We start from the raw sequence: 12,207 nt of genomic DNA on the forward strand, positions 1-12,207 counted from the left end.
GATTAGTTACAGCTTGACTCAAAATTCTAATTACCTCTCTGAACTCGGCATTAGAAACTTCCCCTTGAGGTTTTTCTCCCGGGGCATAAGGTAACTCTTGCTCATCAACATAACGTCTAGGAAGACACCCTATGCCAACTCTTCGTGGAGGCATGATTATCTGAAACACGTGCAAGCATAGATTAAGTTGTTTTTGACCCCAACTTAAGAAAACTAAATCTAAAGGTAATCTTCCAGCGCAAAGAGATGGATACTCGTCTCCATCATAAGAAAGATAAATTTAAAGGTAATTTCATGGCACAAAGGGATAGATAGTAGTCCCTGCCTTGAGAAAGGTAACTTTAAAGGTAAGGCTTGAAGACTTCAACCTTCAGACTCAACGACTTGAAATAATTTGACTTCCAAATATGGTGGATCTGAAACTTCAACTTGAAGACTAGGTGGATTTGAGGACTTAAACTTGCATATTTGGAGGATTTTGGAGACTTCTACATGAATATTTGGAAGATTTGAAGACTTCGACTAGCCGAGTTGGAGGATTTGAATATTTCAACTTGCAGACTTGAATAATCTGAAGACTTTAACCAATATACTTGGAGAATTTGAAGTCTTTAATTTATAAACATGGAGGATTTAAAGACTTAATTCACATCCTTGTAAGGTTTGAAGACTTCAATTTGCATACTTATCTAATTTGAGACTCTAATTTCCAGACTTGAAGAATTTGAAGATTTTAGCTTGCAAACTTAAAGAATATGAAGCTTTGAAATTATGTTGGAAAACTTTTTATTACATAGGGGTTTTCCCCCATCGAGCCATAAATGATTGGTGCAAGTCTGAAGTCTGGTGAAAGAGTAGTGATAGCCTTAACTTTCATGTGAAAGATTAAGTGGGATTATGTATTTTTTGACATCCATGCAACATAACTTAGAATGTAACTTTAAGCGCTTAAGTACCCCAGTGAAGAGAATCAAGTTATAACTTGGTTATCAAACAATGATGTTTTAGTGTGTGTCCTAAATTTTTATAGGCCGTCTTTTTAAAGATTTTCAACCTAATAAACATGTTTTAAGTCATGCAGAGCTTATGCTAATGCGGGCCAAGAGTAACAAGCAGTTTATGTTCAAAGATGCAATAACAGAAATGTTGAAAATATGGTTTAAATTTCTTCTCCACATGTAGCTAGACAAAAATCTTTATTATCAACAAATTTATTGCAAATTGATTTGAAACCGCATTGAACCTGTCTTCAACCTCGTTTCTTTGGATCATTGAACCATGTACTCTGATACCACTTGTTGCGTTTGAAAATGATTAGGGTGTCATGAAGAAGCTTACAATTGCAAATCATGAGACGATAAATTAGATGAGAAATAAAACTATACTAAAAGACATAATATTTTTATATGATATGACCAATTGGCATACATAATTAAAAACTAATAAAAAGACATTAAAACTGTAGAGAGTAAATCTTCCCATAAACAAAAATCTCTAAATGACTACATTGTGAATTGTATTGTGTTATGCTATGAAAATAGGGATCTTAAATTTATAGATCTCCAAACTTTTCCTCTAAGGAAAGAATAAACCAAATATGGAAGAAAATTATATTTTCCTTTCAGAAAAATTTCAAGCATTTATGGTAATACTTTGACTTTTCTTTAAGGAAAAAAATAAACTTTAAATAAGGAAAGAAAATCAAGGCAAAACCCTAACAAAATTTGGGTTTCTGAAGTTGATTCTACGGTTGACCAATATGAGCCGTAGTAAGTTTTATGGACCGTGGGTTCTAACCATATAACCAGTCCGATAATTTTAATTAAGGATGTTTTGGGTCTTTTTCTACCCACCCAACCCCTAAACTATGTTATTTTGACCCTATAACCGGTTAAATCCTTCAAAAACCCCTTAACTCTCAATCACTTCCTAAAATCCCCAAATTCTCTCCAAGGTTTTGTTCTAAAATTCTCTCTAAAGATCATGAAAGAAGAAGCTAGGGCTTCCAAATCAAGTCTCTTTTTTCACCCGACAATGTTAATTAAGGGTGTTTTGGTTCTTTTCCTACCTACCCAACCCCTAAACTACGTCGTTTTGATGTTATAACTTATTGAACCCTTCAAAAACCCCTTAACTCTAAATCACTTCATAAAATCCCCAAATTCCCTCCAAGGTTTTCTACTAAAATTCTTTCTCAAGATAATAGAAGATCAAGAACCTAGGGTTTTCAAATCAAGTAACCCTTTTCACCATTTCTTTTGGGGTTTGAATCGCAAGGTATTTAGGGCTTCATCAATAGGTTGCATTCACCCATTGAGACCCAAGATTTCTCAATTCTCCAAGTTCAATTTCATTAATTTGATTAGGTTTTCATGATTAATTTTTCATGGGTTCTAATTGTGTTAATTCATTGTTTGATTTTGACCTTATTATGATTTCTTTCCAATTAATTTCACCTGAACCATGCATATTTTCTAAGTGTTCACTGATCTTATATTCCATATGAGAGCGTTCATTAGGGTTTGGTAGCCCTGGTGACTATACTCCTAGTCAATCTAGCATTTGCTTATAACTACATTTCGACCACATTCTTTTTCATTTTCTTTTCATAACTACTTTTTAGTTTGTCCATATGTTTTGGAGACAAATCACCTTCTATACCCATCTTCTTAATATTCTCCTCCACTCCATCTTCATTTAGGTTTTCTACGCCCCAATTGCTCTAATCCATGTGGTTGGTAACTTGAATTATCAATGGAGTCATCTCATTATTCTATTCTTCTTCCAGAACTATAGTTCTTTCATTCTTAGTATGCTCCTTGCTTAACTATTCTCCTGGACTGCCTGCCCTTCCCCTCTCTCTCTTTTCCTTTTCATCTTTATTAGCTAACATTGTATTGATCAACTCATTATTGTGTTTTTCTTCACTGGACCTTTATAATTACTTTTTGCAAACTTCGCATGTACCCCTTCCTTTTTGATTTCCTCTTTGGTTTGTATCTCTCATTCTTCCTCCTATTTTTTTTATCAACACTGTTGAGTGCATCAAATCACTTCAATGCCTTCATTCTCTATATCATCCACTTCCCCTAGTACATGTCCATATTTGTTTCTCATGTATTTGCTTTTCCTTGCTAGCCATTGGTACTTACTATGATTATAAATATGCTTATTCCTCACAATTTTTCCACTAATCAGTACTCTCTCTTGATTTCCCTTTTTCTCTTTTAGCTTACTGTTATTCTCCATTGTCCCTTCTTGCTCATCCCTGTTGTGTAATTCAAGATGAATATTCCAACATTCTTTTTCATCATGCCTTTGCAGACAACATTCTTTACAATACTTTGGCATATGATCGTATTGTATTGTGATCCACTTTGATTTTAGTTCTCCTCTATTTTCATTCTCTTCATAGATTTTAATTCTATGTGGCAATTTAGCTACCAAGCTACTTCAACTTTCAGCTTATAATAACTTGGTCTTGTCTGGTTCTTTGTTTCCATTTCTACTTTTAAAGGCTTCCTAACAGCAAAAGCAATTGAAAAATTGCTTCCTTTGCAAAGAAATTTGGTGGCAGATCTGGCATGGATATCCAAGCTACATCAATTGTAGTATCTACTTCAAGCTCAAACCAAGGATCCTACTTTAATATTTGTACCTACCAGTACCCCACATTCGTCTTGATATAGTAAGTTATTGTGGGCAGTAGTTACACATAATCTTCTAGTAAAGAAAATCTAAGAAGAACATGTCTAGTATCCAAAACTCCAATACTACATTCGCTCTTGATTCCACATTACTTTGGATCGATTTTCCTAAATTCTACAATTCCTAATTTGTCATATGAGAACTTTTCTAAGATCACATATTGTAGATTCTCCTGTAATCAGGCTCTAGGCTCTAGATCTCTGATGATTTCCATGTGACAATAGGTTCCCCATGAATCATAATGACTGGTTTAATAGGTACTTTGGGACAATTATTAGCAATAGGTTTATGTTTTATCATGGTAGCATAGTTTGGTGGGGGGTGTGATTGGTTGTGGTTAGCTGGTATTGCTTAGTTGATGAAGAGGAGTAAATACCTCCGGTGGAAGTGGTCCCCATAGATGGTAGCCATCAAGTCAGCGACTGCCTACCTAGGGTTTAGGATTTTTTTAATTGTAGCTATAGAGCATTTCTTGCAACTGACTTATTTGGCAATGGATTTTTTAGATGGTATTGTGAGCCAGATAGAGTATTTCGACTTATATTTTATACATTGCATCTGTTGATGAGTTTGAGGTCTATTATGGGCGTCCCGTGAGCATACTCTAGGTTTTTCTTTTTATGTATTCCATCTGTTAAAGAGTTTGCATCATCTTTCACTGTATAATTCTGTGTGATAGGCTTGTAACTACATCATATTGTCTTTATGACCTTTTTATTAGTGTTCTAATATGACTTTAGTTAGTTGATGAATTTTTAGAGTTAGCATTATTATACCTCCTATATTTATATAATTTCTATTTGAGCTAGGGGGAACTATGATGCCAACTTAGTATCCGTATTTTGGGACTCATATTACACTTCTATATCTTTTCCTGATGCAACGCCATATACGCTCGTTGAGATTCTTTCATTGCCTTTGTTGATTAGATCGCGGTGAGATCTTAGCATCCAGAGACTAATTAATGTTTTCCCTCTTTTGTACTATCTATGTATTTTATACTTTTATTAAACAGATCTTTTATGTATAGTCTTTTTCTGTACTTAGACGCTCTTGTATCTGTGATACCTGGATCGAAATTTAGTTCTTATTTAAATTTTCCTTTCTTGGTAACTTTTTGGGCCTTTAATGTATATTTTGTATCGTTATGTACATATCTATGCTATAGTCATATTATATATTTATTCTTCTTCTACATAGTTATATTGTAGCTTAAGTTTATCACTTGTTGTTTGTGTTTTAACTTGCCTACCGGGTTTATGGTAGGCGTCATCATAATCTGTTTTCGGGTCATGGCAATATAGCATACTTTGCGTATGAGAGATAATTAGCCAACTAAAATTTAGACTGGTTTAAACTAATTTTTCCAACTCGAACCGTCCAGGTTATATGTTATGAATCATCCTTATCTATCCTCGCCCCTTGACACCCCCTACTTGATATCGTCTTTTTCATTCGTTATTAAAACTACTTTATATATTATAACCCATGACAAGGTTGTCATATCGCATTGGAGTTTCAATCCATAGAGTATATCCCCTAATTAGTTTGAAATATTACATTGGCTTGTCTTCTATAACTTTTTTACTTAATTTGGAATATATCTATTATTTTTCTTGATTAAGAAGGTCATTTTTTCTCTATTCAAATTATCATTCTTATTTTTCATTTTTTATAAAGATTTGTTGGTGATCCAAAAGTATCTAAGAAGTTGATAGAAAATAATTACCTCAATCTTTTAAATTAAAATTATTTATTCTTTGTCTATCTCTTACCATGATATAATTAGTAAGAAATTAATTATAGGGGTGCTACTTTGTTGAGCTTATTTTCTCCACATTTTATCACTATATCTGAAGATTCAAAATGAAGACTCAAAACTTATGCTCTACATTTTTGTGCTAGATAAATAAATTGCATGAAGTTAATATTTTTTTTACTATTTATTATACAGGAAATTTTTGAAATACTAATGTCGTCACATGCAAAATCTTTCACAAAAGAAAGCACCACAAACAACACAAGTGCTATTATGCCAGTTGTTCCTCCAATGCAGCAACAATATCCTATTCTTTTTGGAGTTATATTGATTCCAAACAATCAAATTGCTACGGTAATTTATCCATTCTTTCATTTTACCACTAATGAAAACATTGTTTGAACTAATATTAATATTACAAGCTAATATACCTTATATTGATTATATTTAATATGCTTCAAATAATATTTTAAAAGATATATGTATAATAATTTATAATATGTACTACTTATATTTTATTTATGGTATGATTAATGCAGGAAGAAATTGTCGAGGGAGATAGAAATCAGGATTCCCATCAAATTCTCAATCCATTAGCAGGTAACACCCGTCTAAAAAAAATTGCTAAATTTTAAAAATATTTGTCTTTTTCAAAAGCCTCAAATAGTTTTTGAAAAAAAATATATCATTAAACTATTGTCACAAAAATGAAAATGAATTCTCTTAACAAAAACATTTTTAAAGATAACTTAAACACACAAATTATGGTCATATTTGTTATAGTGTAATTTTACAGCCTCACAAACAAATATCATATGACCAGAAGTTTTTGTTGGCTCCTTCTTTTTGAGATATTTGTTGATGATTCTTTTTATTTTTCTCGTAAATTATGATCCTTATAAACTACACTCTAAAGATTATTTTTCTACAATTTTAAAATCTTATTAGTTTTCTTTATCAGATTATCTAAAATATGTAGATGTTAGATACTGGTCGAATATTTTGTCAACACCAACATTTATATTTACACAACATTTTAAAATAGCAGGAAAAAATTCTAAACGACATTGTATAAAGTGATATTTATTTAAATCATCCTCAACAAATTATACATTTAATTTGTATGCACCCTTTTATTTGTTGATATTACCTAGAAGCATAAGTGATTAAAAAGTCTCAAATACAGTTAGCGAGAAGGGTCCTTATAGAAATATTCATCTTCGCTTTATTTTTTTATTTTTTTTAATTAATTTAAGATTTTATGGCATGTTGCCTATCTTGAATAATTTTTTATTTTCCCCTTTTTCAAACTTAATAACACTACGAAAAACATTATTTAACTTGCAAGGTCATATTGATGTGCCTTCTCCAGTCTCTTTCATGTCTACATCGGACAACACTATCATGCAGAGCTATACCTCAATGAACCTACAACATAACCCTGCTTCACAAGGTCAGGATCCTCCACTGCCTAGGCAGGTAGATGATCACCAGAGGCTCATCATTGAACCTGAGGGGTTTGGGTATGATTTATATATTTTTACATCTTATAATAATGTTAGTTTTCTAAGTTATGAATTTGACATCTTAATATTTTAATTATTATATTGCAGTTTTAATCCACGCAAAGAGACTGCGAAGATCCTTACATCTGCTATTGGAAAGTTTTTTAATGATGCATACTTGACGTGGGGTGAGATTCCACAAACAGTTAGGCAACAAATTTTTAATGAATTTAAGGTAATTATGAATTTATTATATAAATTCAGACTATACATATTATTATTCATTTCTAATGTGAGGGTTTTTAAAAATAAATTCAGGAAAAGTGCGAATGGCTTCCCGTGCATGACAAGCAGATTGCAATTAATTTTGAGAAAAAGGCGAGACATAGAATAGCCGACTCATTTTATAATGGTCGCAAAAAAAGTAAAATTCCCAAGTGGTGTAAACCAAATATTTGGGAAGACCTATGTCAAAAGTGGAGTGATCATGAGTTATTTAAGAAGAGGAGCCAATAGAGATCTAGTTAATCTTTATGCTTGCCTTTGTTGTTTTTTCTATTATTACATATTCAAGCTCAAGTACTACACTAGTTCGTTTTTGTTCTAGTTTGAGGCACTTAGTATTTCAAATGTAGGTGAGGAAATCGCATACTAATCATGGTGGCGTCTTTACTCCTTCCTCCTTTTTTTTCTTTTAGTTATTATTGGGTTTATGTCCCTAGACTCTTGTGTTTTTATTTGAATAAGACACTCCTAGATTTTGGGAGTTGGATAATGATATTTGAATGTTTTTGGACATGGAGTCATTTTTGCGCTATCATTGTTCATAGCGGATATTCTATTTTGGTTGGTACATTTCTTAATGAATTACATAATTAGTGGGATTCTTCTATTATATGGGATGTTTAGCAAAATTTTCTATTGATATTTGGTATCTAATAAGATGAATATTGGTTCGCTTGGCATGGATAGTTGCTTGCTGAGTGTCAACTACGATGATTGATGGACAAAGTTTAATTTATTTTCTATTTCATGATAAGGAAAAAGTTTCAATATTCCTTATATACATGTTCATAAAGGTTGAAAATGTACCCCTAATATCACCATCCGTGATCCAAATGATTAAAGATTACATTGAAAAATATTAAACGTCAAATAAAATTAATGTATCTCCATAAAGACAAATGGAGAATGTCAAAATTGAAGCAATAATTATGTTCCAAGTTTTTCCTCTCTCGATTAAGCAATAAATTTTGAAATCAGCTATCACATTTCATTTATATGGTATTAATGATTATCCTATTCAATAACCTAATCATTGGTTCATCATAATATTTTCATATTTACAAGACCAAAATCAATAATGAAGACAAAGGAAAAATCATCCTTGAAGCTCGCATTGAAAGGTAGCTTCAGTGTGCTACAATACAAACCACTTGCCCTTTAATATAACACAATTAAACTATTATTTTATATGAAACTCATTAAAATTAATAAACTTTTATTAGAGTCATAATTCAAAATTCACTTTGAAACTAAATAAATTTGATTCTTACACTAAGCTAACAGCAGTCAATATCAACTTAATTAAAATAAATAGATAAGGGAGTCTCAGATGAGGTTTCATCATAAAACTGATTGATACTTTAATCGAAAGCATCCTTGTATTCATAAATCTTTTATATTATAATGTATGCATATCATCAAAACTTGATTTCATATCAAAATCACTTATAGCACATGAGTTCATGAGAAATTCATTGAAAACATTGAAATATGATCAAATAATGATGAATAAACTTGAAATCAATTGAACCCATGGAAGAATCATAAAAACCCTAGAATTGGGTGAGATTGAGGTTTCTTTAGACTTTAGGAATCAATGGGTGAATAGGAACCCATTGATGGATTTTCCACATACAATAATCAAAGCCCTAACTGAAACCTTCAATAAAGACGTGAATCCTTGAAACCTTAACTTTCTTGGGGAAGACGACTTAAGAGAGAATTACATTGGAGTTTGAGAGAATGAGAGGGAATAGAGAGGTTATGGGCCTTAGGAACCCTTTAGAGTCTTCTAAATAACCCCAAAATGATGTAGTATATGACTTAAAAGAGTTGGAAAAGACTCTATTAACCCTGAGAAATAACTTTCGAATTGACCCTATGACCCTTATATACGGTCCATACAAGGTACTATGGACTGTACTGGTCACTCGTACAACAACTACTGGGAATCCCAACTTTCTGATGTTGAATCACAAACCAAGAGTCAAGACCTGTCATACCTTCTATGAGCCGTATACCCTAGTCGTACATTGATTCTCAATCCAAGGCCTGGTTCTTCAAGCCTACGAACCAAGAACCAACAATAATGAGTTGTAGTTCCTACACGACCCATACAATACCTTAACATAGTACATTTCTTTCCGTTGCACATATTCTAGCCCGATATTCTCCACTACTGAATTTTCTACATAATCATATATATATATATGTCTATGTGGCGCCACCACAAACCAGGATTCCCTTTTAATTTATTCATTTCCAAAACTAGTCTTCCCCTTCGTGAAAAGTTGTGACTTTCATGAAAAGTTGTGACTTTTACGAAGAGTTGTGACTTTTATGAAGAGTTGCGACTATTATGAAAAGTTATGAGTTTTATGAAAGGTACCTTTTTGAAGGGTTGTAACTTTTCTAAAGAGTTGTGACCTTTCTGATAAGGCATAATAAACATTTATTCACACTACCCTTTGTTGTCCATTAAGAGAGGGATTTCCTCTCATTTTAAAACAACAAAAATTCTGAACTTCTTCTTTTGCACAAATAAATATTCATGTATTTTGCTCATGTTGAGTGACTCACTGATACCATTATGTCACGCCCCAAATTCGAGGGGCACAACTGGCTCCTAATGCCAAAACTCAGACCCGAGCCGACCTTGCTGAACCATTTGCTACTAGCGCATGACAGCTACACGTAATCAAGAAATCAAACAAGTATATCTCGACTTAAAACTAAGTCATTGGCCGGCAAGGCCCCTGTCAACTGATTTATAAAAGAAACAGCTACTCCCAAGAGATCATATAAATAAATAGTTAACTAGCACAGAAGTCCTAAATGGGCCGTCGAGGCCACCATGATATCTAAACCAAAACTAAAAGTAGAAATATATCAATACAATACATCAAACAGCTCACAAGCTTCCGCAAACCAACAACATAGGCCAGCATGGCCATATGTAGCTATAAACCCCACACACTAGTTTGCAAGCCTCTAAGAGTAGTAAAGATTGGTGGGACAGGGCCCCAGCCTACCCATAAAGATATATACAACAAAAGGTAACAAACCTCCCAACTCTGGCAACTCCAGAGGAAAAGGGCTAGCCAACCAGATAAAAATCAATCCTGCTGCTGAGGAGGTCTCCTCAGTCGTTTGTCAGGACTTGCATGCATGAACACAGCGCCCCCAAGGCCATGGGGCTTCAATACAGAATAATGTATAGAGTATGAAAGGCAATAGACTATGATGAGGTATCCTCATATACTAGAATAATCCAATAAATAAATCAAGGCTAAGATAAGTGTACTGACCTACTACTAAATATAAACTTATCAAAAATAACAAAACAACAACCTAACAAAGCCCCCATAAGCTCGGCAGGTACAAACAACACACAAGACCACCTACTCAGGCCCCTATAAGCTCGGAAGGTGCCAATCAGCAAATATACCCCTATCACTAGTCCTCTAGCCCCATAGGCAGTCACATAGCCCTCTTAGGCATTAATATAGCTCCTTAGGTAGCACATAGCACCCTTAGGCATCAACGTAGCTTGTAGACAACTCATAGCCCTCTTAGGCAACAACATGGCCATGTAGGAAGTACATAGCCTTCTTAGGCGTCAATATAGCCCCGTAGGCAACTCATAGCCCTGTTAGGCATCCATATAGCCCTGTAGGCAGAACATAGCCCTTCTAGGCATAGATCACATTCCTGCAGCTAACCACAATAGCCACAACGGCAATAATAACAATCCAACCACTAAAGACGAGCAATTTAGTTATAAGCAACCTATACAAATAGCCTCTAAGTCATGTCCAACAAAGGGACACTACTAACTGAATAAGAATCCCGACAAGGGAGGATTATATCAACTCGAGCAGCCAACAATCAACAATCACGGCTACAAGTATATCAAGGATAACAACCCAAATACATTGCTTCTAAACTTTAAGGAAACATGTCGTAAGTAGGGAATAGCCTTAACATACCTTTTTCGCTAAATTCACGTGGCCTAATGACTTTTACTCAATACTCCCTCGATAATCGATGTTAAGGTCGTAATACGCTTCAAAACCTTCAAATATATCCAAACCCTTGCTGTCCCAACAATAAAATGTGATATGCTACGCAATCGATAAAACAAATTATACCACGATGATGAGCCCAACGCGTAGAACAACTTTCGTCAAGGATTCAGTCAAGAAAATCTATATTTCACTTGATCCTAGAAATGGGTTTCTCTGATTTTCAGCTTAAAAATGGTGAAAAAAGTCGAAGGAGAAGATATATGTAACATTCCACCGACTTAGGGCCCCATATCATGTGCTTGCTTGCGCAGTCCCACAAAAATGTGAATATCTCTTTATTCTGAAGTCGTATGAACGAACGGTTTGATGTGTTGGAAACTAGACTCGTAGACCTTTGATTTCATAGTTTGCGGGGACCATAACTCTTAATAGATTGGGAGAAAACGTTTGACACATTTGACTCAAATTTCAGACAAATTTTTAAAAAGGAATTTACGGTAACTTTCGCCAATTTTTATTTTATCACTTCAAAACTTGAGATACCACACTTGAACACTTAAAATATCACATAACACATCATTTTTAATTTATTACTCATCCTCCTTTTCTTTCCACAAAGATACAAGTTAATTTAGACGTTTTTAAAAGTCGGGGTGTTACATCCTACCCCCCTTAGAAACATTCGTCCTCGAATGAAAAATCTAAGTCACGCTGTTCAGTCCTTAGGAGTTACCAAAATTTAGGCAGTGTATTCTTTGTAAATGTCACTATCCAGGAACCTGAAATGTAAAATTTCTAACCTAGGCGTCTCACATGACAACATAAATAGCTAAGCGTTATAGCTCCACCACAACAGTGCGAGCAGATATACAATGACAACCACAATAATAATAATAAGCAATAGTATATATATATATATATA

At 33.7% G+C, this 12,207-nt stretch overlaps 1 protein-coding gene across 1 annotated transcript in view; it reads right to left on the reverse strand.

The window, feature by feature from the left end:
• Nucleotides 1-10,373: 10,373 nt before the first annotated feature.
• LOC125855816 (uncharacterized) overlaps nucleotides 10,374-12,207 on the reverse strand; it is a 14,280-nt gene continuing 12,446 nt past the window's right edge. The window contains exon 4 of the mRNA XM_049535505.1: nucleotides 10,374-10,454. Within this exon, the coding sequence (XP_049391462.1) occupies nucleotides 10,374-10,454 (81 nt within the window). The remainder of the gene's footprint in view (nucleotides 10,455-12,207) is intronic.

Source organism: Solanum stenotomum, chromosome 2 (genome assembly GCF_019186545.1).
Source record: "Solanum stenotomum isolate F172 chromosome 2, ASM1918654v1, whole genome shotgun sequence".
Lineage (NCBI taxonomy): Eukaryota > Viridiplantae > Streptophyta > Magnoliopsida > Solanales > Solanaceae > Solanum > Solanum stenotomum.